General features: G+C 44.2%; 1 protein-coding gene across 2 annotated transcripts; it reads right to left on the reverse strand.

Moving 5' to 3' along the window:
- Positions 1-65: 65 nt before the first annotated feature.
- On the reverse strand, positions 66-27,914 carry LOC109871894 (protein wntless homolog). 2 transcript variants are annotated; one of them, XM_020462915.2, is made up of 12 exons: positions 27,595-27,914; positions 24,618-24,890; positions 14,644-14,768; positions 14,268-14,429; positions 13,904-14,040; positions 10,244-10,412; positions 7,507-7,604; positions 7,322-7,385; positions 6,240-6,383; positions 4,655-4,738; positions 4,301-4,454; positions 66-1,217 (listed from the first exon to the last, which is right to left on the reverse strand). In XM_020462915.2, exons 1-12 carry the CDS (start codon positions 27,698-27,700, stop codon positions 1,111-1,113), a joined length of 1,623 nt encoding a protein of 540 aa, XP_020318504.1. In that variant the 5' UTR covers positions 27,701-27,914; the 3' UTR covers positions 66-1,110. The 2 variants fall into 2 exon arrangements, 1 of the variants encoding a protein (XP_020318504.1); XR_002252362.2 differs by lacking the exon at positions 7,322-7,385 and having other exon boundaries at positions 6,240-6,425; positions 27,595-27,870.
- Between the last annotated feature and the right edge of the window lie 7 nt (positions 27,915-27,921).

Consider the following 27,921-nt stretch of genomic DNA (forward strand, 5'->3'; position numbering starts at 1 on the left):
AGACCACAAGGAAATTCCCTACAACAACTTGTGAATATACTTTGAAAATATTCCAAAACTAGGCATAAAGTAAACATTTTATTTAATTTAGCATAAAAAGCACAAAACTACTACACTACCACATCATAGTCATCTTCGAATCTCAATTATTATTATTTTTTGTTGCCAACAGACAGTAAGTGATACAGCATATGCAAATCTTTCATACAGTTGAAAATAAGCACTTTATAAAATATATATATCTACATCGTAACATAATGAACTTGGTGTTTCCCAAAACGGCCCTGTGGTTTGTCATTTCTCCCCCACAATACAAAAAGGTATTATCCCCCCCACTTGGGAGAGTGATAGACAAGAGAACACAGTAGTCTCTAGAAATTTCCATGGATGTGTACAGCTGAACGTGAGTGCGGACAGAATTGACAAAAAAGACAAAGATATTACTGATAACTTGCTTTCTTTTGACAGATCTTCAGAAAGTGGTCATCTTGGACCTTGTACCATTGACATACACTTATTTGTCCTACTGGTTGTTTCAATCTAAAACTGCAGAGGCGGAGTGCCAAAAACAGCAGTCATCCAAATGTAGTTCTCTCTAAAGAACCAAGTAATGTTGTCTTCAGTGAGGCAACCAGTAACGCCACAATATAGTGCCTTGAAAGCCCACAATGTTTTTCCTGTAGTTGGATGCCGTTGCCACTGGACACTGATCTAATTTCAGATTTGCACTTTACCCCTAATGGGTTGGTTTAGGATTTGAGGGATGGTATGCTGATCCTAGATTTGTGAAGACAACATCTACCTGGAGTGTTTTGTTCCCTCCCCAACTACCTCATGACCAGCAGACGCTGTTCTACATCCTTCCACTCCATCGCAAATCAGATTTTCACAACCTGGACTTCATAAGAGTACAGTTGTTCAACAACATTACAAACAGAGTTAACAGACTATGTCAAATGTCTGAAATGAAATGAAAGGACTAAAGGGCTACAGAGAAAGTTGCTTATGAACTGTTGGGATGTGGGGCATATGGGTAGTAGGGCTAAAGGAAGCACAGTCCAGGTTTGAGGGAGGGGTGTTGTAGGTGGTTTGATGTCAAGGGGGGGAGGGCTACTCTTGGGCCTCCTTGCCCGTCATCTTGTAGATCTCGGTGGGTCCGTCCACGTGGGTGATGGTGGTGGTCAGTTGGATGTCCTCGCCACTGGCTCCTGCGTCTCCTGCACAGAGACCAACACACGTCAGTATAGTAAACAGACAGCAGTACATCTGGGTCATCTGCTTTGTGTTCATTAGGCACCAAATGGAAGAAAACAAAACTGAAACAGGGAGGAGCATGGCCAGCTGCAGCCTTTCGGGGGCCCTAAGCAAAATTTGGTTGGGCGGGTCCCTTACCTCACAACATTTTAGTGTCCCCCATCTTGACAGTGGTGAAAAATTGCTCCTTTTAAAGCAAATTCCCTGCTATTGTACACATTTTGCCACGGGGTGGAGATACATTTTTGCAGTTTTAAAACAAATTCCCTGCAATTCTACATATTTTGTCATGACTTATTTCATCTTAATATCTGAGTGATAAGTACTAACAAAATCCATTGGGGCCCCTGGAGGTCAGGGTCCCCGGTCGGTATTTGGCCATGAATACTAGAAGTTTAGATAGTTGGCAATCTAAAAATTGTTAGCTGAGATAGCTAATTGAGTGACTGACAGAGAACAAAACTGCTGAGGCACAACCAAATTTCAAAATCGCACTTGATGGACTCTACTATTCTTACTCTCAATAGTAGGTTGAGAACATGACTGAGTTCCCCCCCCAAAAAAATATAAACAGTGCCTTCAGAAAGTATTCACACCCCTAGACTTTTTCTACATTTTGTTATAACAGTCGGAATTTAAAATGGATTAAATTGAGATCTTTTGTTACTGGTCTACACACAATACCCCATGTCGTCAAAGTGGAATTATGTATTTGAATAGTCAAAAAATACATTCAAAATCAATTAGCTGAAATGTCTTGAGTCAATAAGTATTTCATCCCTTTGTTATGGCAAGTCTAAATAAGTTCAGGAGTAAAAATGTGCTTAACAAGTCACATAATAAGTTGCATTGACTCACTCTGTGTGCAATATAGTGTTTAACATTATTTTTAAATGACTACCTCATCTCTGTACCCCACACTTACAATTATCTGTAAGGTTCCTCAGTTGAGCAGTGAATTTCAAACACAGATTCAACCACAAAGACCAGGGAGGTTTTCGATGCCTCGCAAAGAATGGCACCTATTGGTAGATGGGTATAAATTCAAAAAGCAGACATTTAATATCCCTTTGAGCATGGTGACATTATTAATGACACTTTAGATGGTGTATCAATACACCCATTCACTACAAATATACAGTTGTCTTTCCTAACTCAGTTGCCGGAGAGGAAGGAACCCGCTCAGGGATTTCATCATGAGGCCAATAGTGACTTCAAAACAGTGTTTAATGGCTGTAATAGGAGGAAACTGAGGATGGGTCAACAACATTTTAGTTACTCAACAATACTAACCTAATTGACAAGAGTGAAAATAAGGAAGCCTGGACAGAATAATACTTTTTCCAAAACATGCATCCGGTTTGCAAAAAGGAACTAAAGTAATACTGCAAAAAATATGGCAAAGCAATTCACTTTTTGTCCTGAATACAACGTGTTATGTTTGGGGAAAATCCAATACACCACAATATGGAGCACCACTCTCCACATTTTCAAGCACAGTCGTGGCTGCATCATGTTATGGGTATACTTCTAATCGTTAACAACTGGGGAGTTTTTCAGGATAAAAAAATTAATGGGATGGAGCTAAACCCTATGACTGCCTATTTATTGCCTTACCTCCAAAATCTTCTACATTTGCACACACTGTACATAGATTTTCCTATTGTGTTATTGACTATGTTTATTTATGTGTAACTGTTGTTTTTGGTCGCACTGCTTTGCTATATCTTGGCCAGGTCGCAGTTGTAAATGACAACAAGTTCTCAACTAGCTGACCTGGTTAAATAAAGGTGAAATCAAATTTAAAAAATAAGCTCAGTCAAAATCCTAGAGGAAAACATGGTTGCCTGCTTTCCACCAGACATTGGAGAGATGAATTCACCTTTCAGCAGGATAATAACCTAAAACACAAGGCCAAATCTACACTGGAGTTGCTTACCAAGACGACAGTGAATGTTCCTGAGTGGCCTAGTTACAGTTGACTTTCATCTCCTTGAATATCTATGGCAAGACTTGAACATGGTTGTCTAGCAATGATCAACAACCAACTTGACAGAGCTTGAATAACTTTAAAAATAATAAATGGGCAAATATTATACAATCCTGGTGTGCAAAGCTCTTAGAGACTTACCCAGAAAGAATCAGATGTAACTGCTGCTAAATGTGATTCTAACATGTATTGGCTCAAAGGGTGTGAATATTTATGTAAATGAGATCTTCCTGTATTACATTTTTTATATATTTTCACAAATTTCTAACATGTTTTCACTGTCATTATGGGGTATTGTGTGTAGACGGGTGAGAGAGAAAAAAAAAATCGACTTTTTGAAATCAGCCTAACAACAAAATGTGGAATAAGTCAAGGGGTATGAATACTTTCTGAAGGCACTGTATCATATTTTTTGGGGCCAGGGGCTCCTAAGTGAACATTTGTCGCTTATGTCTGGAACCGGCCCTGGGAAGCGGCTACCTGAACCTGAAGTCAATAAGAAAACCATTTCTGTTGAAAAGCATTTTAAATAGTCCAAAACTTTGACATCTTTTTTTGTCTGAATCCACCGCGATGTGTTCACTTTTTAAGACGGCTTTCATTTAACTTTTTTCTCCTGAACATCTTTTGTAGATCCAATTTTCCTTTCATTTCATTCCTTCTGATTCAAGTAAGGCAGTATACTTTATTACTTTGTCTGTTGAAACTGCAATGCAAAAAGGGAAATCTAAGCAAGCCTAAATATCTGACATTGAGTGATGTGTTTTTTAAAATATATGCTTTGCTTACCAAGCTAAATTATCTAAAGTCATTGGTCAACTTATTTTAAGATACATTTAAATAGAATTTTGAAATGTAAGATAACATATCAACATAAAAACACAAGATATTTTTCAAGATATTTGACCTTAACCGTCACAAGAGACACTGTTGTGTGTTATTATTTTTCTGTACAGTAAAGTATATCAAAACTATTATGATACACTTCAAAATTTGACTTCCTTTTTGACCTACTGACACGGTTGACCATTAGAGGCAGCTGTTCGTTGGACTCACCGCTGGACTGCTCGTCTCCGTAGCGTTTGTGTGAGGGAGCATACAGGAACATGATGGCGAACACGTAGAGGTTCCACATGCCGTAGATTCCCGTGAAGAAGGCACTGTTCACCTGCACCGTGTAGTCTCCCCAGTGCCAGTGGCCCTCATTCACCTAGACAATATGGGTTGTGTTCAATAGGTATGAAATGTAAGCAAAAACACTACAAAACCCTGTCCAATAAGAAACACTTGTTTTCATTTTTCCAGTGAAAAACATTTAGCTACGGAGTGCCCTAATGAACATGCTTAAATACCTAATCCTCTCCAGAGGATTCTGGGATACCCCTGCAGTCAAACGCAGACATGACTCACCTGACTGATGATGAAGAAGATGACAGTCATTGCAGCGCAGGTCAGAGTGACCAACATGAGGAACTTGAACCGGAAGATAAGGCCCTGAGAGAGGAAAATTACAGTTACTATTACTATCCATGAAGATGATCCCCTGAGAGAGGAAGAAACTGGCTCTCATGAGGAACGCCACAGAAAAGGAACGCAGAGGTACCTCTGCTGCAGAGGATAAGTTCATTAGTTACCCGCCTCAGAAATTGCAGCCCAAATATATGCTTCAGGTTCAAGTAACAGACACTTTTCAACATCAACCTTTTCCTCAGGAGACTGCATGAATCAGGCCTTCATTGTCAAATTGCTGCAAAGAAACCACAACAAAAGGACACCAATAAGAAGAGACTTTGGCCTCCCGGGTGGCGCAGTGGTTAAGGGCGCTGTACTGCAGAAACAGCTGTGCCATCAGAGTCCCTGGGTTCGCGCCCAGGCTCTGTTGTAACCAGCAGCGACCGGGAGGTCCGTGGGGCGACGCACAATTGGCCTAGCATCGCCCGGGTTAGGGAGGGCTTGGTCGGTAGGGGTGTCCTTGTCTCATCGCGCACCAGCGACTCCTGTGGCGGGCTGGGCGCAGTGTGCGCTAACCAAGGTGGCCAGGTGCATGGTGTTTCCTCCGGCGCATTGGTGCGGCTGGCTTCCGGGTTAGATGCGCGCTGTGTTAAGAAGCAGTGTGGCTTGGTTGGGTTGTGTATCGGAGGACGCATGACATTCAACCTTCGTCTCTCCCGAGCACGTACGGGAGTTGTAGCGATGAGACAAGATAGTAGCTACTACAACAATTGGATACCACAAAAATTGGAGAGAAGGGGTAAAAAAAAAATTTAAAGAAGAAAAAAATAATAATAAGAAGAGACTTTCTTAGGCCAAGAAACACAAGCAATGGACATTAGACCGGTGGAAATCTGTCCTTTGGTCTGAGGAGTCCAAATTTTTGATTTTTGGTTCCAACCACCGTGTCTTTGTGAGACCCAGAGTAGGTGAACAGATGACCTCTGCATGTGTGGTTCCCACCGTGAAGCATGGAGTAGGAGGTGTGGCGATGCTTTGCTGGTGACACTGTCAGTGATTTATTTCAAATTCAAGGCACACTTAACCAGCATGGCTACCACAGCATTCTGCAGCGATACACCATCCCATCTGGCTTGCGCTTAGTGGGACTATCATTTGTTTTTCAACAGGACAATGACCCAAAACACCTCCAGGCTGTATAAGGGCTATTTGTCCAAGGAGGATAGCTGCATCAGATGACCTGACCTCCACAATCACCCGACCTCAACCCAATTGAGATCATTTGGGATGTGTTGGACCACAGGAAAAGCAGCCAACTACTCTGCATGTGGGAACTCCTTCAAGACTGTTGGACAAGCATACTACATGATTCCATGTGTTACTTCATAGTTTTGATGTCTTCACTATTATTCTATAATGTAGAAAATAGTAGAAAATCAAGAAAAACAATTGAATGAGTAGGTGTGTTCAAACTTTTGACTGGTACTGTATGATAACACAATTTTAGGTGCACAAATGTATACTCAAATACACACACACAGACCTCATAGTGCAGGCGTCTGGCCTTGGACATGGCGGGCAGGGAGGACCTCTTCCCACTGATGTTGCGGAACACTTGGAACACCATGAAGCACAGGAAGAGGAAGTAGAGACAGGCACAGATCCCCGCCACAATGATGAACGCCATCTGTTATCAACCTCAGTCAAGGAGGGAACTAGCATGGTGATGCTAAAAAAGCATAGCTTAATAAATAGTTACAATATTACTCAAACTGAAAAGGGCTAGACTCCAACAGTTACGGAGAAATAGGAACAACCGTAACTGAAGCACCATTTAGGAACCACTGCCCTTACTTTACATATGAACCCCCAGTCTTAGCTCAACATACATTTAGAAACCCATGGCAAGCTTACTTCTAGGAACACTAAATATAAAAAATGGAAACCTCTTTGGCTGAAAGGTTCTAAAAGCTAGTGAATATGCCATGGTCTACTTCTAGGCTTGATAGAGATTGCTGTCTTTTCACAGGCCTTTTTTTCTCCCACTAGACAGGAGAGTGAGCAAGAAAGAGAAGGAGAGAGAAAGAGGGAATGCTAGAGGGAGAAAGCAAGAGTGAAGGAGAGCGAGAGACGAACCAAGAGACTCTTGCTGCCACTAGATTTTGATAAGGGGGGGGGGGGTTATACTGATGAATCGTGCATCACCTGCAGCTCTCCTCGACACCCACACAGAGACAGAGAGAAGACAGAGAGAGAGAGAAGGCAGAGGGAAGACCCAGAAGAGAGATGGCCCAAGGCAGGAGCAGGCACTGCCAGCAACACTGAATTATTCCTCACTGCAGCACATAACAGTGGAGAGGACCTCAGGGACAGCCTGTGACTGATGGAGGAGAAGTTCTCTGATTAATGTTAGTATGTCTCTGTCAAATATTGATATACAATCTGGCCCTGTGTTGCAATGAAATGAGAGAGATCAGAGAAAAACTAATACTAGAAAACATTGGGAGATGAAATTGGAATATACAGTACAATAACATGGACACATTATTTTTCATCCCTAGTTTACTCTCCCTTGGTCCGTCAACTTTTTATGGTAAGGAGTAATCATATTAATCTAAAGAATACAGCCAACTCAGTCCCCACGTCAGAAGCCCAAATACTGTAGAAAGGGTTCTTCAATTGGACTCCCCTGGTGGGGAAAAAAAATAAATCAGAAATGGTCCCTGCGGTGGTGGTAACTTCTAAACAAGTTTTATTTTGACAGTGTGACGAAGGAAGTGTGTGTGTGTGTGTGTGTGTTTCAGCCTCACCTCTCACACATGTCGAAGATAAACAGGCAGAAGGAGCCGAAGACAATGGGTCCCACCTGCTTCCAGTAGATTGAGAAATGGTTCCTCTCCATCTGGTCCTGAGGGTAATGATAAAAGGTGGGACAAAGAACAGAAATACAAGAGAGGAGGGATGGAATAATAAAAGAGTTAGAAAACAACAAGATCCTGGTCTAAACTAAACCCTGCATCTACAACACCTTCAGAAAGGATTCACACCCCTGGACTTTTCCCACATTTTGCTGTGTTATAGCCTGAATTTAAAATTCATTCATTTTAGATTGACATTATGGGGGGGTTGTGTGTGTGTGTGTGTGTGTGTGTGTGTGTGTGTAGGCCAGTGACAAAGTGGAATTATGGTTTTAGAATATATATTTTTTTTTACAAATTAAGTATTCAACACCTTTGTTATGGCTTAACAAGTCACATAATAAGTGTGCAATAATAGCGTTGAACATGATTTTTTAATAACTACCTCATCTCTGTACCCACACACACAAATATCTGTAAGGTCCCTCAGTTGAGCAGTGAAATTCAAAACACAGATTCAACCACAAAGACCAGGGAGATTTTCCAATGCCTCACAAAAATGGCACCTATTGGTAGATGAGGCAAAGCAAATATAGACATTGAATATCCCTTTGAGCATAGTGAAGTTATTAACTACACTTTTGATGGTTTATCAATACACCTAGTCACTACAAAGATCGACCTCCTTCCTAACTCAGTTGCCGGAGAGGAAGGAACCTGTTCAGGGATTCCACCATGACGCCAATGGTGACTTTACAGTTACATAGTTGAATGGCTGTGACTGGAGAAAACAGAGGCTGGATCAACAATATAGTAGTTACTCCACAATACTAACCTGATTGACAGTTAAAAGAAGGAAGCCTGCAAAAAAAATTAAATATTCCAAAACATGCATCCTGTTTGCAACAAGGAACTAAAGTAATACTGTAAAAAAAAAATGTGTCACAGCAATTCACTATATGTCCTGAATACAAAGTGTTAATGTTGGCGCAAATCCAGTACAACACATTACGGAGTACCACTTCCAATATTTCAAGCATAGTGGTGGCTGACTCATGTCAGTGCTTGTAATCTTTCAGGACTGGGGAATTAGCCGGGAATAAAAAGAAATGGAATGAAGCTAGGCACAGGCAAAATCCTGGAGGAAAACCTGCTTCAGTCTGCTTTCTAACAGACACAGAGATTAATTCACCTTTCAGCAGAACAATAACATAAAACAAGGACAAATCTACACTGGAGTTACTTTCCAAGAAGACAGTGGATGTTCCTAAGTGGCCGAGCTACAGTTTTGACTTTAATCTACCTGAAAATCTATGGCAAGACCTGAAAATAGTCTAGCGATGATCAACAACCAACTTGAAAGAGCTCAAAGAAATATGATAATAATAAAAACGGGCAAATGTTGCAAAGTCCTGATGTGCAAAGCTCTTAGAGACTTACCCAGAAAGACTCACAGCTGTAATCACTGCCAACGGCGCTTCTACAAAGTATTGACTCAAGGGTGTGAATACTTATGTAAATTGTAAATGAGATCTGTATTTTATTTTCAATCAATTCAGGCTGTAACAACATTTTGAATAAGTCAAGGGGTATGAATACTTTGTGAAGACACTGTATGTATGTATGCAAATGAAACAAATCTACAATGGCCATACAGCTAACCATTCTAATTTGGTGTATACCACAAAGGGCACGATACCGTGCCAGACCTTTCCTTCTATAACCTTTATTTAACATAGCAGATAGCAAGACATTAAGCAGCATAAAAAAGGTTTTAGGACGTGGCGCCCACACGGCGCCATGCACATGGTCTGCAGTTGTGAGGCCGGTTGGACGCAATGACAAATTCTCTAAAAACTCAGCTTTCTGGTAGCTTTCTGATGTAAAAAGGGCTTTAGGGCTGATATTATAAATCAGTTTCATTGATTAATCATGGTAGAGAAATTCATATTCAATTCTCTGGCAACAGCTCTGGTGGACATTCCTCCAGTTAGCATGCCAATTGCCCCCTCTCTCAAAACTTGAGACACCTGTGGCATTGTCTTTAGTGACAAAACTGCACATTTTAGAGTGGACTTTTATTGCCCCCAGCACAAGACACACGTGTAATGATCAGCACACCTGTGTAATGATCGTGCAGTTTAATCAGCTTCTTGATATGCCACACCTGTCAGGTGAATGGATCGTCTTAAAGTAGAAAGGCTCACTAACAGTGATGTCAACAAATTTCTGCACAACATTTGTGAGAAATAAGCTTTTTGCGCATATGGAACATTTCTGGGATCTTTTATTTCAGATCATGAAACCAGCACTTTACTTTATATTTTTGTTCAGTGTATTTGACCCTGGTCATCTATGACCATTTGAACATCTTGAAGAACGATCTGGCCTTAATGGCCATGTACTCTTATACTGTAATCTCTACCAGCACAGCCAGAAGAGGACTGGCCACCTCTCAGGACCTGGTCCTCTCTAGGTTTCTCCCTAGGGAGTTTTTCCTACACATGTCAGCTCAATTGGAAATGACCTTTTAAATGTCAACCACGCTACAACGGGGAGCTTCCGTGCTAAAGATTTGGCTCAATGGATACCAAGTCACTGGCTCAATGGATACCAAGTCACTGGCTCAATGGATACCAAGTCACTGGCTCAATGGATACCAAGTCGGTGAGAAGGTGAAGAGACAGACCATGAGGTGCTCTCCACAGAAGATGATCCAGAAGGAGAGCAGCATGGCGTAGAAGATGCCCTGCCGGATGTCCCCGAACAGCAGCATCCAGGTCCAGTTGAAGCCCACAGAGAACCACTCCACCGGGATGTTGATGAAGGTCATGCACAAGCCCAGGGCAAAGATCACCCTGGAGGACACACCATCAACTGGATCATTATCAAAATCATTATCATCACCACCATCATCATGATCATCAACATAAATAGAAATAGAAATCAATAGCATACTGCATTAACATAATGCTCACAATCAATATAAATGTAACGGGAGAACTCATAACATGGGGAGACTCCATAGTCCACCTCCCCAGCCACCGGGGAGACTCCATAGTCCACCTCCCCAGCCACCGGGGAGACTCCATAGTCCACCTCCCCAGCCACCGGGGAGACTCCATAGTCCACCTCCCCAGCCACCGGGGAGACTCCATAGTCCACCTCCCCAGCCACCGGGGAGACTCCATAGTCCACCTCCCCAGCCACCGGGGAGACTCCATAGTCCACCTCCCCAGCCACCGGGGAGACTCCATAGTCCACCTCCCCAGCCACCGGGGAGACTCCATAGTCCACCTCCCCAGCCACCGGGGAGACTCCATAGTCCACCTCCCCAGCCACCGGGGAGACTCCATAGTCCACCTCCCCAGCCACCGGGGAGACTCCATAGTCCACCTCCCCAGCCACCGGGGAGACTCCATAGTCCACCTCCCCAGCCACCGGGGAGACTCCATAGTCCACCTCCCCAGCCACCGGGGAGACTCCATAGTCCACCTCCCCAGCCACCGGGGAGACTCCATAGTCCACCTCCCCAGCCACCGGGGAGACTCCATAGTCCACCTCCCCAGCCACCGGGGAGACTCCATAGTCCACCTCCCCAGCCACCGGGGAGACTCCATAGTCCACCTCCCCAGCCACCGGGGAGACTCCATAGTCCACCTCCCCAGCCACCGGGGAGACTCCATAGTCCACCTCCCCAGCCACCGGGGAGACTCCATAGTCCACCTCCCCAGCCACCGGGGAGACTCCATAGTCCACCTCCCCAGCCACCGGGGAGACTCCATAGTCCACCTCCCCAGCCACCGGGGAGACTCCATAGTCCACCTCCCCAGCCACCGGGGAGACTCCATAGTCCACCTCCCCAGCCACCGGGGAGACTCCATAGTCCACCTCCCCAGCCACCGGGGAGACTCCATAGTCCACCTCCCCAGCCACCGGGGAGACTCCATAGTCCACCTCCCCAGGCACTGTACCACACTGCAGGCTTTGATAAATCACTGCTGGTAAAATAAATAAATATCAACCTAATAAGGCTTCTCTGTTCAATTGCTGCAAGTCCCTGCATGCTGGGAAAGATGAAAGGATAATTGCAAAGAGGACGGGAGGAAGTGGGGGTGCGGGATAGAGAGGTGGGCATATTGCAGGGAGAATGAGGGGTGCAGTGCGGGCTGAGAGGTGGGTGTATTGTGTGTGTGTGTGGATGACGGTTTGCAATTGACTCTAAAAACATTAATCGCATTCCAGAAGAGTCGGCAGCGAGAACCGTTCCGGCATGTTCTACCGAGTGAACAGTGCGAGACCACATTGGGCTGGTATGCAGGGAATGTCCTGCACTCTGCGAATATACAGTCAGGAGAGAGGTGTGTATAAAGAGCACAGCAACTAAACAAGCTGCAGAGAGCCAGATAAGAGGCATCAACCTCCAGTACATCCTGTAAAGAGAGCCAGATAAGAGGCATCAACCTCCAGTAACAAGAGCCAGATAAGAGGCATCAACCTCCAGTACATCCTGTATAGAGAGCCAGATAAGAAGCATCAACCTCCAGTACATCCTGTATAGAGAGCCAGATAAGAGGCATCAACCTCCAGTACATCCTGTAAAGAGAGCCAGATAAGAGGCATCAACCTCCAGTAACAAGAGCCAGATAAGAGGCATCAACCTCCAGTACATCCTGTATAGAGAGCCAGATAAGAAGCATCAACCTCCAGTACATCCTGTATAGAGAGCCAGATAAGAGGCATCAACCTCCAGTACATCCTGGGGAAATAAAAGTACTAACGCAATAGAATCAAAAATTGCTTTAGTGGAAACAAACTTCAGGCATAGACTTAGTCAGTGTGTACTGCTGCCATTGATACACTTATTCCTCCAGGAAACCTTGCCAAGTAGTCCACCAGCAATTAACAGTTAACTACTGACAATGGCATGAATGTACTTTCGGTTTGGAAAGAGAACCATATCCTGAGGCATGGTGGTCATTGAGTTGTTCTAATAAAACCTAATAATCCAGCACACAAACAGTCAAGTGCTTTAAACAAATCTGGTTTCAACCGCCTTGCGCATTCAGTCAACTGACTTTTCTTACATAGACAATAACGTAACCTTGGTCCAGTTCCCAGGAATCCCACCATCAGAGCGACAGCAGGGAGCCTAAGTACCTATGAGAGGCATTTCCCCATTACATCTCTCTTGTTAACTTTAGAAATAAAAAGATTACCATCTCGACACCTCTAAGGAATAGCATGACGGCTTCAGCAAAGCTTTTACAGCATGAAATAAATCATCTCCTCTCCACAAATAGAGTTTGAGGGCCATTTCCTGAGAACTCTGCAGTCATTTGGGAAGGAGGACTCTGAGCCGAAGACCAAGGACAAGATGGAGAGAGCGAGGAAACATTGAGGTGGAAGCGTTAGTTGAGTGCTAAAAGACTGTTACACGCTTTACGCCTCGACGAATATTCCTGTGGTTTTGAACGCAGCGACATACTGATACGCTCTCCCCTCACTGCAGGGGGTAAACTAAACGTTTAGCTCTCTGCATAGGGTATCGTTCTACATTGGTAAATCATTTCAATCTGGTGTTAGGTATCATTTTTGCTTGAAAAAGCTCAATTCGGTTCTCATTTTTATTTAACAGTGTAGCTGCCCAACTGCAGCTCTAGGATCAGTTTAGCCTTTTAGATCATTACGAATGCATGCACAAGGGGGAGCTGATCCTAGATCAGCAATCCTACTCTGAGATGCTTTGTGAATAAGGACCCAGGACACTGCACACTGAGATCTGACCTAGATGCACAGTTCATCCATAGTTAATCTAATGACATGTCTCCTCCTGTACTAATGTTACCATAAGCACTAGGCCTAACTGGTATCCACTGGGGTTACTGGGTTTTACCCTGGTGTAACAGTAGAACTTTAGTCCGTCCCCTCGCTCATACCCGGGCTCGAACCAGGGACCCTCTGCACACATCAACAACAGTCACCCACGAAGCATCGTTACCCATCGCTCCACAAAAGCCACGGCCCTTGCAGAGCAAGGGGAACCACTACTTCAAGGTCTCAGAGCGAGTGACGTCACCGATTGAAACGCTATTAACGCGCACCACTGCTAACTAGCTAGACATTTCACACCCGTTACACTGGCTGAAGGTTTGAGTTGTGTATCGCTATGACAAAAGACACCCATGCATTTTGGATTAGAGATCAATTCTCAATTCACACACACAAGCCCACAAAGCAACCAATGTCAATGGACAACTGAACTCTACTCTATTTTGATGCCAAATTTGAATAAACAACAAAGAAACATCCCGTTTACAGTCCAATAAACAATATGGCCCGGCCTTACTTTTCCAACAGCACAGGGGGTCGTGTCATCAGGGTGATGCGTCTCCAGTACCACACCATGATGATGAGGATGCTGGGTGTGAGGAAGGTCTTCATGGCGAACCACACCTTGGTGAAACCGCCGTTCTGATGGATACCCTGATAGGATGGGAAATTAAACCGTCAGCCAGTCTTTCACACAGTTCATTTCAACATCTCGTTTGCCCATTCTGGACCATCGGTTTGGACAAAATCGGAAAACTAACCAAAGTATTTTCACACTTCGGCCGTGTGTTTAGACTCCATAGTAAAGGATATATTATAGTCTCTCCCAACCGAGAGGAGACGGGGTGATCTGGAAGAGATGTGTAGTAGAGAATGCTCACCACCAGACGGATGTCCTTGATCTCGCCGATGCCCATGTTGATCTTCTTGCGTTCGCTGACAGGCAGGCGGATGTTGAGCAGGTAGTACTTGTGGGCCACGTTGCCCAGCTCCATGAAGGGCAGCAGGTCACACTCATAGTAGCGCCCCTCGTTCTCATACGTCTGCAGGACACAAGATAAATGGTAAGAGATATCCGATTGGACAACAACAACAACATACGGATTTTTTCTTTTACACAAAAATAAATCTGATGAGCTGAAACGATGAGACTTTGAGAGACTGATTAAGACCTGAAAAATCAAGTGGGAGCAATCAGGTGGCAAAATTAAGCAAAAGCCAGAAGCACAACAGATATTGAGGAATGGAATTGTTTACCTTGGTGGTGGTGAAGTTGCAGCTGAGCTTCCTCTGTTCTATGGAGTGGGCCATCTCTGTCCACTCACTGAGCGTGTCATCTCTGTAGGCCAAACCCACGTCGATGGTGGCCAGTGCTCCATCCTCTGTAGGGGGAAAACGTCAACATATCACACTTTAGGGTGATCTGAATGTTCAAAAGGTTCACAAATATACCAAACTTCACATAGATACCAGTTATGGAGACTTCATTACAAATCTATCCTGTTTTTGATCTATGCAGGTCTGAACAAGCAAGATCAGCATTGAAGGGGGAATTTGCAATGAATCAAATTCGACGCAGCCAAAACGTGCCAGATTTTTTTAACTTTGGTTCTATTGAACATGCCATACAAATAAAGGCATTTTAATTAATTATATGAAGAGTGCCTTGGTCCTTGTTTCTTTTTGATGACCAATTCACCCCTTTTACCAAAGAGCACCTTCTGTCTACCAAAATGTACTAGTGTGTACTATTGTGTACCTTAGTAGCGCTTCCCTTCCTCCTCTTTCTACTAGTTAATCAAATTCTCTATTTACATCTGCTCAATTTAAATTTGTAGCTTTGACATCAATACATCTGTGTAAACCAGCGATGACTGGGATGAAAGTCTCTGGTGACAGAGTCATTTTGGTAAGAGGCTAGCTCTCAATTATCCAAAGGGGGCTTACAGTGGTCCCCATCCTGGTTTATTAACTGAACATATGGATTGCAGCTGGCTCCATGTGAACTACAATCGAGACACTCTGTTATAAACTTTTAAAAAGTTAAGAATCCTTGCTTGCGATACAGTTTTGGAAACTATTTGGATTTCAACTTTCATACCAGCAAGAAATAATTTTTCAAATACAAAAAGATACACTTACTGTACGGAGTTCAGCAAAGTTGCATCCGACTGTTTTCACACAAGGCCTCCAGCCGAGGTAGGACACAACCTTACGTTCGCATTTCCATTGAACCATTCCACATTTCCAGCTGGATAGCATGAGTTTCTCAAAATACAGCCGGATGCAACTTTACTAAACAGGGTACAGTAAGAGCATATTTTGTATTAGAATATTTTTTCTCGCCTATAGGAAAACTACAAATGTTTCCAAAACTGTATAGCGTTGCGAGGCATATTTGCGTTTGCGACAGAGTATTTGGTTAGAGTCAGACAGCATCGAGCATTTGCCTCTGGCAGCATATGACCCCATATTTTTATTTTATTATTTTACCTTTATTTAACCAGGCAAGTCAGTTAAGAACAAATTCTTATTTTCAATGATGGCCTAGGAACAGTGGGTTAACTGCCTGTTCAGGGGCAGAACGACAGATTCTGCCCCTGAACAGCAAATCGGGGATTTGAACTTGCAACCTTCTGGTTACTAGTCCAACGCTCTAACCACTAGGCTACCCTGCCGCCCCAATGGAACTGGAGTCGTGATAAGGGGTAGGGAGAGGCCAGAGGAGGAGCAACGTCTGGAGTTATGAAAAGGACGCACATCTCTGCTAAACATAAGATCTGATAATAGCAACCCTGGGTAATTTTATGGCTGTCAAATCAGTTGACACATCATTCATTTCACTTGGTGTGAATGAAATGTTATAATTTCCCAAGGTGTATGCATCAACAACCATTAAAGACAATGAGTCTAAACTACTCCAAAAGGCTACAAATGTGACAATGGGCTCATTGGGCTGATGAAAGGGATAGTTCAACTCATGTGTTATTTTACGCAGTTTTGTTTTTTACGTAGCTGCTGTTCACACTCCGCCTCCCTTCACGTTTAGCTCTTTAAAGCCAACTTACGCTCAGGCAATGTGAATCATGATGTAGTCTATCTCTGCATTATACACTGCTCATAAAGGAAAAACACTAAAATAACATCCTAGATTTGAATGAATTAAATATTCTTATTAAATACTTTTTTCTTTACATAGTTGAATGTGCTGACAACAAAGTCCCACAAAAATTATCAATGGAAATCAAATGTATCAACACAAACAAGTCAAAATGAGGCTCAGTAGTGTGTGTGGCCTCCACGTGCCTGTATGACCTGCCTACAATGCCTGGGCATGCTCCTGATGGGGTGGCGGATGGTCTACTGAGGGATCTCCTCCCAGACCTGGACTAAAGCATCCATGGTGCAACGTGGCGTTGGTGGATGGAGCGAGACATAATGTCCCAGATGTGCTCAATTGGATTCAGGTCTGGGGAACGGGCGGGCCAGTCCATAGCATCAATGCCTTCCACTTACAGGAACTGCTGACACACTCCAGCCACATGAGGTCTAGCATTGTCTTGCATTAGGAGGAACCCAGGGCCAACCGCACCAGCATATGGTCTCACAAGGGGTCTAAGGATCTCATCTCGGTACCTAATGGCAGTCAGGCTATCTCTGGCGAGCACATGGAGGGCTGTGCGGCCCCCAAAAGAAATACCACCCCACACCATGACTGACCCACCGCCAAACCGGTCATGCTGGAGGATGTTGCAGGCAGCAGAACGTTCTCCACGGCGTCTCCAGACTCTGTCACGTACTCAGTGTGAACCTGCTTTCATCTGTGAAGAGCACAGGGCACCAGTGGCAAATTTGCCAATCTTGGTGTTCTCTGGCAAATGCCAAACGTACTGCAGTGTTGGGCTGTAAGCACAACCACCACCTGTGAACGTCGGGCCCTCATACCACCCTCATGGTCTGTTTCTGACCGTTTGAGCAGACACATGCACATTTGTGGCCTGCTGGAGGTCATTTTGCAGGGCTCTGGCAGTGCTCCTCCTTGCACAAAGGTGGAGGTAGCAGTCCTGCTGCTGGGTTGTTGCCCTCCTACGGCCTCCTCCACGTCTCCTGTTGTACTGGCCTGTCTCCTGGTAGCGCCTCCATGCTCTGGACACTACGCTGACAGACACAGCAAACCTTCTTGCCACAGCTCGCATTGATGTTCCATCCTGGATGAGCTGCACTACCTGAGCCACTTGTGTGGGGGTCGTAGACTCAGTCTCATGCTACCACTAGAGTGAAAGCACCGCCAGCATTCAAAAGTGACCAAAACATCAGCCAGGAAGCATAGGAACTGAGAAGTGGTCTGTGGTTACCACCTTCAGAACCACTCCTTTATTGGGGGTGTCTTGCTAATTGCCTATAATTTCCACCTGTTGTCTATTCCATTTGAACAACAGCATGTGAAATTTATTGTCAATCAGTGTTGCTTCCTAAGTGGACAGTTTGATTTCACAGAAGTGTGATTGACTTGGAGTTACATTGTGTTTAAGTGTTCCCTTTATTTTTTTGAGCGATGTATTTCTGAACAGCTGAAATTCAAATCCTGAGGCGATTTGAATGAAACATATCTATTATGAAGGCTACAGCCTTCTCGGTCTATCTGTTGTCATGTATATTGCAGTTGCTGAAAAACAACACTACTTGACTGCCTGTCTGCCTCCTGCGCAGCTTAGCCAATGTTTGCAATGATGATGAAAAAATAACATTCAATCGCTAATTGTCTTCCAACTCTGCCGCCGAACGTTCTAGGCAGCCGGGCATGTATCCAGATCGATAAAAAAAATATCTGACAATGGGCAAGTTAGTTTTGCGCCACCCAGTGACATGTTTTATTTTCACCAGGGAGGCTAGTTGAGATCAAGTTCTCATTTACAACTGCGACCAGGCCAAGATGAAGCAAAGCAGTGGCACAAAAACACTGAGTTACACATGGAATGAACATACAGTCAATAATACAGTAGAATATATATTTTTTTTTAAATATATGTACAGTGTGTGCAAATGTGATAGGCAATAAATAGGCCATAAAGGCAAAATAATTACAATTTAGCATGAACACTGGAGTGATAGATGTGCAGATGATGTGCAAGTAGAGATACTGGGGTGCAAAAGAGCAAGATGGTAAGTAATAATATGGGGATGAGGTAGTTGGGTGTGCAATTTACAGAAGGGTGGGTGTTGCTATGGTGACCAGTGAGCTGAGATAAGGCGGGGCTTTACCTAGTAAAGACTTACAGATGACCTGGAGCCAGTGGGTTTGGCGACAAATATGTAGTGAGGGATAACCAATGAGAGCATACAGGTCACAGTGGTGGGTAGTATATGGTGCTTTGGTGACAAAAGATGATGGCACTGTGATAGACTACATCTAGTTTGCTGAGTAGAGTGTTATCTTTCTTATGTTTCAAATACTGGCAAAGTTTGTACGATCAAGTTGAAAATGTATATTGTGTAAAACATGTAAATAGCTGGATGGAGTCTACTCCGCTCCTGAAAATAGGACATGAAATCACACTGATGATTACCAGGGAAATGGAATGCAATTGTTTGAACAGTGTTGTGTACAACATTACATTAGTAGGCTACACCAGTGACCAAAGAAGATCAAGGAGGGGCAGCCCAGCAGCTGCAGCTATGTAGACAGTAGAGTGGACACTCAGCACAGGAGCCATGTAGACAGCAGAGTGGGCACTCAGCACAGGAGCCATGTAGACAGCAGAGTGGGCACTCAGCACAGCAGCCATGTAGACAGCAGAGTGGGCACTCAGCACAGCAGCTATGTAGACAGCAGAGTGGGCACTCAGCACAGCAGCTATGTAGACAGCAGAGTGGGCACTCAGCACAGCAGCTATGTAGACAGCAGAGTGGGCACTCAGCACAGCAGCTATGTAGACAGCAGAGTGGGCACTCAGCACAGCAGCTATGTAGACAGCAGAGTGGGCACTCAGCACAGCAGCTATGTAGACAGCAGAGTGGGCACTCAGCACAGCAGCTATGTAGACAGCAGAGTGGGCACTCAGCACAGCAGCTATGTAGACAGCAGAGTGGGCACTCAGCACAGCAGCTATGTAGACAGCAGAGTGGGCATTCAGCTACGTAAAAATGTTTTATCCTGCACATGTGCAGAAATATCCATATATTTATTTTGCCTTGGGAAATTGGGATACAGAAACTCCACATCCGTAGCCACTCCATTTTATGTCCTTAACGTTACTCATTTGAAGTATGAAAACAGAGAAACTTTCAAGATGGGGTGAACTGTTCCATCAACCTTCAAAGTTTGCAGGAAAGAAACCATGTCATCCAAAACACTATCAGAACAGATGCACCAAACGCTCACATCGGCGTGCTGTGTTGATCCAGAAATAGTCCAGGGATGATTCATGACCTGAAACATTTCCCTGTTGAGGGGTTTAAAGCTATTTTACATGTACGTAAGGCCTCAAGTTCAGTCTACTACACAATAGGCAATGATACTATAGTGCTGACTTGAAGGTGAAACCTTTCAGAGCTGAACCTGGTTGTAAGTGCTTTGAGAACCTAAATGGGAGTCAGAATGCCAAGACAGGCTTTAGATCACATTGCAAAGACAAAGTGTTCTGTACTTCCTCCAAACAGACTCTTGTGCGGTTATGAAACAAGCTGGAGCGCACCGAAAGAAACCCGGTGGCCTGACCAGGAGAAGAGAGGAAAGGGAGGGGTATTGGCAGTCCTCTCTCTCCTCTACTGTCTCCTCAAACCCCTCTATCCCTCCCCTCTCAAGCGAACACTGCCAAAGATTCTGAATGTCAGCTTACCACACACAAACATTCCACCCCAGTCCAGCGGCCATCGCCACAGTGACTAAGCCTGCTCAACAGCTGTGTTATTGCTGGACCCCTGCCAGGGGTGATTGTTGCCGGGGTAGAGTGGGGTGGGAAGAAAAGGGGGCAATTCATCTCAGGGACCAGCTTTATAACACGAAGTGGGCAAGGTGCAGTTGGGGGGCTTCTTTACGCATTCCGCAATAGTCATATGACTGAGGAGTAGAATCCCCTTACCTTTGGTGTGGTACTATCTAAAGATAGTGGTTCTGGTTGAGTTATAGACAGAGGCCATATTGTCACACAGAGCTCTGCTTCTTTGCTTACCAGTCAGACAGAGAGATTTAGATGCCATGAGAAAGTAATAACCTAGAGCTCTGTCAATAGACTGCTGGAACTCCTTCCTCGACCCAGAGCTCTGTCAATAGACTGCTGGAACTCCTTCCTCGACCCAGAGCTCTGTCAATAGACTGCTGGAACTCCTTCCTCGACCCAGAGCTCTGTCAATAGACTGCTGGAACTCCTTCCTCGACCCAGAGCTCTGTCAATAGACTGCTGGAACTCCTTCCTCGACCCAGAGCTCTGTCAATAGACTGCTGGAACTCCTTCCTCGACCCAGAGCTCTGTCAATAGACTGCTGGAACTCCTTCCTCGACCCAGAGCTCTGTCAATAGACTGCTGGAACTCCTTCCTCGACCCAGAGCTCTGTCAATAGACTGCTGGAACTCCTTCCTCGACCCAGAGCTCTGTCAATAGACTGCTGGAACTCCTTCCTCGACCCAGAGCTCTGTCAATAGACTGCTGGAACTCCTTCCTCGACCCAGAGCTCTGTCAATAGACTGCTGGAACTCCTTCCTCGACCCAGAGCTCTGTCAATAGACTGCTGGAACTCCTTCCTCGACCCAGAGCTCTGTCAATAGACTGCTGGAACTCCTTCCTCGACCCAGAGCTCTGTCAATAGACTGCTGGAACTCCTTCCTCGACCCAGAGCTCTGTCAATAGACTGCTGGAACTCCTTCCTCGACCCAGAGCTCTGTCAATAGACTGCTGGAACTCCTTCCTCGACCCAGAGCTCTGTCAATAGACTGCTGGAACTCATTTTCTTTGATCAAATTAGCACTCTGCACCTTATTAATGTAACAGAGGTTGTTTGCAGAGCTAGCCTTGCATGAAGAGTATTCCTGCCTGAGACTATCTGACCTCTGTTTAGACCAAAAAGAGACCTAGAGCTCAACAAGCTAATATGATCTTGAGTTGCAAAGACAACCTGGATTGGATTTGCGATCAGTGACACTACAGCCACACGTTTCAGCTCTGAAGTTGAATACGTGGTTTGATATGCAGCTGCTTGACATTTCCGAGCCGGTTGTCTAGCTCTCCTCCGTGGCTCGGTCAAAGACGGTTGTTGACATCAGGGTGATCATTAGGCCCTTGCCTCAGGGCCCGGGGCCAGGCACAATAACACTGCTGGCAGATGATCAGAGGTAGTCTGCCTGGCCCCAGTGACTCAGAGTGGGGTGGATAACAGTCCCATTCCACAGCATCTGGTTGGGTGGAATTGTGGGACGGGGTGGTGAATCAGACTAATCTGGCAGCGCAAGCTGTAAACAACAATAATTTCATGCTTGGGACATTAACTTTTTTTTTTTATGACGACACATTGAGGAGTACACACTGAAACCTGACTATAGTTTATATATGAGAAAAAAAACTATTAAACCTCACTCAAAAGTGAAGTTTTATTGTCATAAAATGCAGCTTCACTAATCTCCCTATCTGAGATATCTACTGCAGCCCTCATCCTCCACCCGTTCTCCTAATCACATTCTGTTAAAGGTCCCCAAAGCGCACACATCCCTGGGTCGCTCCTCTTTTCAGGTCGCTGCAGCTAGCGACTGGAACGAGCTGCAAAACCCCTCAAACTGAACAGTTTTATCTCAAATCGCTTTATTCAAAGACTCAATCACGGACCCTCTTACTGACAGAGGTGGCTGATTCAAGTGATGTATTGTTGTCTTTACCTTCTTGCCCTTTGTGCTGTTGTCTGGGCCCAATAATGTTTGTACCATGTTGTGCTGCTACCATGTTGTGTTGCTGCCAGGTTACTGCCGTTGTTGTTGTTGTCATGTGTTGCTACCATGCTGTTGTTTTCTTAGGTCTCTCTTTATGTAATGTTGTCTCTTGTTGTGATGCGTGTTTTGTCATATATATTATTTTTTTTATCCCAGCCCCCGTCCCTGCAGGAGGCCTTTTGGTAGGCCGTCATTATAAATAAGAATGTTCTTAACTGACTTGCCTAGTTAAATAAAAGGTTAAATCAAATCAAGCATACTTTCACAACATATCTTTGGTGAGAGGAAGATGTTACTACAGAGTGCCTCATGCCCTGCTGTACAACAGGGTTCCCCAACTGAAGACCCGCAGGCTGAATTTGGCCCGCGGGTAAATCTTATTTGGCATCCCCATGTTCTCTGAACAAAAAAATAATTTTATTGTTGGACATAACACCAGCAAATCAGCTCTGTTTGATTTTAACTTTGAAAATCTGTTCCATAGTATTCGCACACATAAGAGATATATGTGATCGTACACAAATGTAAGCAAGGTTTGAAATGATTATGTTTTAGTCAAATATTATAGCTGTTTGGGCTTCTTGTGGTCAATTTGCAGTCAACAAATCATTTCTAATTATGTTCCAGTCCCCTGACCACCCACTCAAGAAAAAGAAAAAGGCCCGCGGCTGAATGTAGTTGATGTACAACCGCTGCTCGGCTAGATAGAAATCTGTTACACAACATAAGACGTTGGGGCTCTGCTTCCCTCCATCCCAAGGGCTCCTGGAGCTTAAAAGAGTCTGTGTTCTGATCACTTTCCCAGGCCGGCCCGGCCCACCGATCCCCCTTCATTAGTTCTCTTTGTTATCCCTCTAATCCCTTCTTTCACAGCCTCAGACCTGGCACAGCGCCAAGTGCCGATCTGCCCAGTCAGTGTCGCCCCCTCCTTTCCAACCACACACTAAGAGATATTTCACTTGCTACAGTGTAAAGAAGTCAAAGAAGGGAGTAGCCCAAATCCATATTACCTTTCCCTTAATCCCAGGCCAGAAGAGGGTTGCCATATCTGAATTATTTTCTGAATGTGATATCTATGCACACCTCCAAATCAAACTCTCATCCCTACACCTAGGATTTTCAGGTAGATCTATGAGAACAGAGTGGATGGATGTAAGAACGATGGTGACATTTTCCCATGTATATAGGACCATATTGTAATAGGTATACAGGAAGTGCATTGGGTTCCAGTCGGAATTGGGCACAGATCTGACTGATATCATGTTCGGATAAGGATGTGGCCAGACATTCCTGGTCTGAACGTAAAGGAATGTTAAGAGGGTACAGGGAGGTGCAGGATGTCTGCTATGATGTGCAAAGGGATGGGGGAAAAACTAGCCTTCATCAGATCAGGGAGGCGCACAATTGGCCCAGCATCGTTAGGGGAGGGTTTGGCTGGAGTAAGTGGTCATCGTAAAATAATAATTTGTTGCCTAGTTAAATAAAGGTCACATTTTTTTTTTAATCTAACACCTGCTGCTGAAAATGACTCAATATTTCAGGGCTTTTGTGTTTGTTTTCTAATTTCACACTGACCTCTACAATGGAGAGTGAGACACTCATCCCCAACCCTCACTGAGGGACGTACCGTGTACCATGTTACAATTCATCTTGAGGATAGCCAGGAGAAAATGTGACAAATTTGCCCAGCAGAGTGTTATTCCACTTCATATTAGGGAATTGCAAAGCTATCAGCTTCCAAATTGAGACAGCCCACCACAGTTTGAGTTTCCCCAACTACCTGTTCTATAGAGACTATAAGCCTCTGACATGGATCCCTGAGGCTTGTATCACTAGGGAGAACCAGCAGCACATCAGTCATTGTCAGGCCTTCCTCTCAGCGTGAGATAAATGCAATCCACTGAGAGGAGAGAAACATTCCTCAGGGGCCTCATGCGGTCAACACAATAGGCAGGACAAAAGCAGCCGACAGCCTGAGGTGATGTAGAGGGACACTAATATCAACAGCATCTATAGACACATGAATACTTTAGAATTGGATCCACAGAGTGTAGAAGACAAAGGACACATACTTCAGTGGTCATAGAACTGCTTGGACTGGTGAGTCCTCATGAGTCATGATACAACAGACAGACAAACCAGGCGGAAAGATAGACAGGCAGACGGACAACAAAAACACACAAGATGGAGACACGACAGAACACAAAAAAAAGACAGACAAAGAACAACAAGGTAAAAAATGTCACTCCTGAAATAACACAATCGACACAATGAACGGCAGCCATATTGAAATCTAACAAGAAGTGTCACTCACCTATCTGGTTGTACATCTTGAAGGCAATGTCAAACTGTAGGATGACCAGCATAAACTGGAACCAGGGGCTCATCTCTTTGTTGGGCAGGGGGATATGGACGGCAAATACAATGTTGTTTGCCTCGATCTTCTTGGCCATGGCCTCATCAAAGTCCCGGATCTTGTCACACTGGTTAGGGCCCCAGGGCATGAACCATTTGGTGCTCTGATGGTGTTTGACCGTGTCCACACATTTGGTAGCCAGGTAGTGGACTGCTGTGGTGGGGCTGGGAGCTACAGGGAGAGGAAAACAGACGTTAGCCTGGGTAATTGCTTGCTAGGTTACATTGGTAGCTAACCTAGATACATAAGTAGTTCTATTCATCTGTCACCTTTTGTGTAGGAAAATAAATACATCTATATTTGATGAAATTAGCAGTAAATAGTATTTGGGGGATTTAAATGGCAATTTTTGGTTGCTGACCACATCGTTCCACAATTTAGTTGCAGTTCTTATTTCAATGCTCTGTGTAACCTTTTCTTATTATGCTGAAAAGTGCAATCATGTGGAATTTTCAAGTCCATTGGTTCCCGAGTGGCACAGCGGTCTAAGGCACTGCATCTCAGTGAAATGGCCGTCACTACAGTCCCTGGTTAGAATCCAGACTATCACATCCGGCCATGATTGGGAGTCCCATATGGCGGCGCACAATTGGCCCAGCGCCGTCCGTCATTGTAAATAAGAATTTGTTCTTAATTGGCTTGCCTAGTTAAATAACGGTTAAAAAAATATATATATTAAATGTTAATCTATAACGTGTGACAAAGTGTGTATATTTTCAGTGAATTCGTAGTTAGGCTGATGGTCAAGTTGAAAACAATCCATTTCCAAACTCATAATCAAAGCTTTGTTCTGGAGATTAAGATTTGTCCTATCAAGATCGGCAAAGTAGGCTTACATGAAGACACTTTCCTACGGTTTTGGTTTATTGTCAAAAACAGTCAAATAGAATATCACCCAAAAAATGAAGAAGTTGCGTTTTAGATCAAACCTAGCCAAATCCTGCTTTAACAAAGTGGCAATTATTTCTAAACATGTTGACAGAACACCATGTAGCAAGGCCCAATCCTTTTGAAGCTAGCTGCCAGGAAATGCCCCAGTAACACAATACTGTAATGTATTGGTAATAGGTAAGAACATGGTCCATGCCCTCCGGGCTAGAGAAAGATGTCAGCCACGGCCAAAAGAGCATGCATGACTTCTCCCTTCATCAATATATCCCCCTAAATTCAGGGATAATACACAAATCCCTGCTAGGAATACATCATGCCACTATAATCAATGATTAGCTCAAAGGGAAGTCATTTGAGACACCTACAACAATGCAATGTTTCACATTAGTTACTTACGTGCTCAAATATCATACACCTTTAATGATTTATCCACAGATGAAAACAGCTAAAACAAGGAAACATGTCCGATTGCGAGGCCCTGGTCTGTGCAGATGGTCTCCATTACCAGCTGATGTCAAGCCAATTTATTTACTCTCAATAGAGTAACTGAAAAAACATACCACAGCATAAAAGCACCCTCGAGGCTAGGCCTTTGGCACCCGCTTCATAAAACTAATCAGGCCATCAACTATCTCTGTGTGTGTGTGTGTGTGTGTGTGTGTTAACTAGGTGTGCCTGTATCACCTCACAAAGGACTACTCAGGAACAAGCACACAGACACACCAAATTGAATTAAACCAGCTCTACGGAACCCCTCAGAGTTCAATTATCCCGGGACCCTAAGATTCCGGGCACACACCGCTCCTCCAGTTTCTACCCTAGTGTGTCCGCCTCTCTGCCCAGTGACCTCACGCTGTGTCGGAGTTGTCCAATAACGGGGAGACGAACGCCTTTCTACTCAATTACCCTGGCTGGCCCCGGCCACCGAGCAAATACAAAAGCATCAGGCTTCATTAAAACTATCTAAGGCAGAAGCATCCCAAACAAACTCGTTTTTTTCAGTAGCCATCCAGCTCTGGAGAAGAGACTGACTGAGTGGAGAAAGTTTCCCCCAAAATTAACTAGATAGGAATCTGTAACAGGCCTCATAGGACTCAACTATTGTGACATTGAGCTTGTGTAGGAGTATCTATGGGAGTGTGTAGGCACATGGGGGAAAAAGCTGACAGCAACTCTGATGTAGTACCTTCAGGCAGAACACAATTTTGACAGCTGTGTGTGTGTCTGTGTCTGTGTCTGTGTGTGTCTGTGTGTGTCTGTGTCAGTGGGGAGTAGAGCCATGCAAATGGAACCAGCAGGAGAAGAGGAAATATGCAACGCTAAGAGGGGTTTGGGATTTGAGGGGGTTGCAAGGGGGGGGGGGGGGGAGAAAGAGATGGTGCCTGCCTGGGGCCACGGAGACAGACAAATGAGGGTAAGGAGGAGAGCAAACATTCTGTATTCAATCCAAGTGAAGTTAAAGATACACACCAATTCCTATGGTGTTTTACAGGAATAGAGGTTATTCTTATTGGAAAAACAAACTCATACGCCAATGAGTAAGTGAATTAACTCGATACTTTATAATACGTTTTCTGAAATAGGAAACGTGTGTATTAATGGCAAATGTTAAAGTTTCAAGACCACATGAAACCTTGCAACGTCAATACAGAGGAAACGATTGAGTTAGAGGCGAATAGCTTCTATTTTTCTTAAAACTTTGTAGAGTTCAAAACTTCGTTAAAGGCTACATTGTTAAAGTTATAGGCACAACTTAAAGGCAAGCCCTACAGTCGCCATAGTGTTCCACTTTATAACAAAACATTGCAGTGATTTTAAAAATTACCATACTCTCTAAAATGATAGTCTAAAGAATTAAGTTGTTTTCATTATTTGATACATAAAATATACGATCTATAAATCGTGATTATTCAACCGCATATATCGCATAACAAAGCCAAAGGTTGCAACATAAAGGAATACAATTGGGAAAAACCATGCTTACCAATCAAGCCTCCGACCATAAAAGAAAACGCTTGGAATAAAAGCAGAATCACTCCTACGATCACCAACTTTTTGGTGCTCATGTTTTCAATAATTGCCCCGGCCATCTTAAAAAGTTGAAGAAAAATCACGAGTAAGAAATCGAGAAGAAAGTCACCGCATCTAGCTAGTACTCCAGCAACCAAGATTGAGGAAGGCTAGCCCCGCACTGACTTGCTTGCCTTTCAACTTCGAAGGACTAAAGCAGAATCACATGACGGAATAGCACCCCTGCCTATCGCTGCGGAACACTACACTGAAGGATCTGTGGAGCGCCGCCGCATTGCAA

The sequence above is a fragment of the Oncorhynchus kisutch genome, linkage group LG27, assembly GCF_002021735.2.
Source record: "Oncorhynchus kisutch isolate 150728-3 linkage group LG27, Okis_V2, whole genome shotgun sequence".
Lineage (NCBI taxonomy): Eukaryota > Metazoa > Chordata > Actinopteri > Salmoniformes > Salmonidae > Oncorhynchus > Oncorhynchus kisutch.

Bases quoted from the DNA above. Each gene is read 5' to 3' on its own strand.
- LOC109871894 (XM_020462915.2), bottom strand. From the start codon at position 27,700: ATGGCCGGGGCAATTATTGAAAACATGAGCACCAAAAAGTTGGTGATC. The intron at 24,891-27,594 runs GTAAGCATGGTT...CTCTCCCTGTAG, and splicing joins TATGGTCGGAGGCTTGATTG to CTCCCAGCCCCACCACAGCA. The intron at 14,041-14,267 runs GTGAGCATTCTC...CCATCCTATCAG, and splicing joins TCAAGGACATCCGTCTGGTG to GGTATCCATCAGAACGGCGG.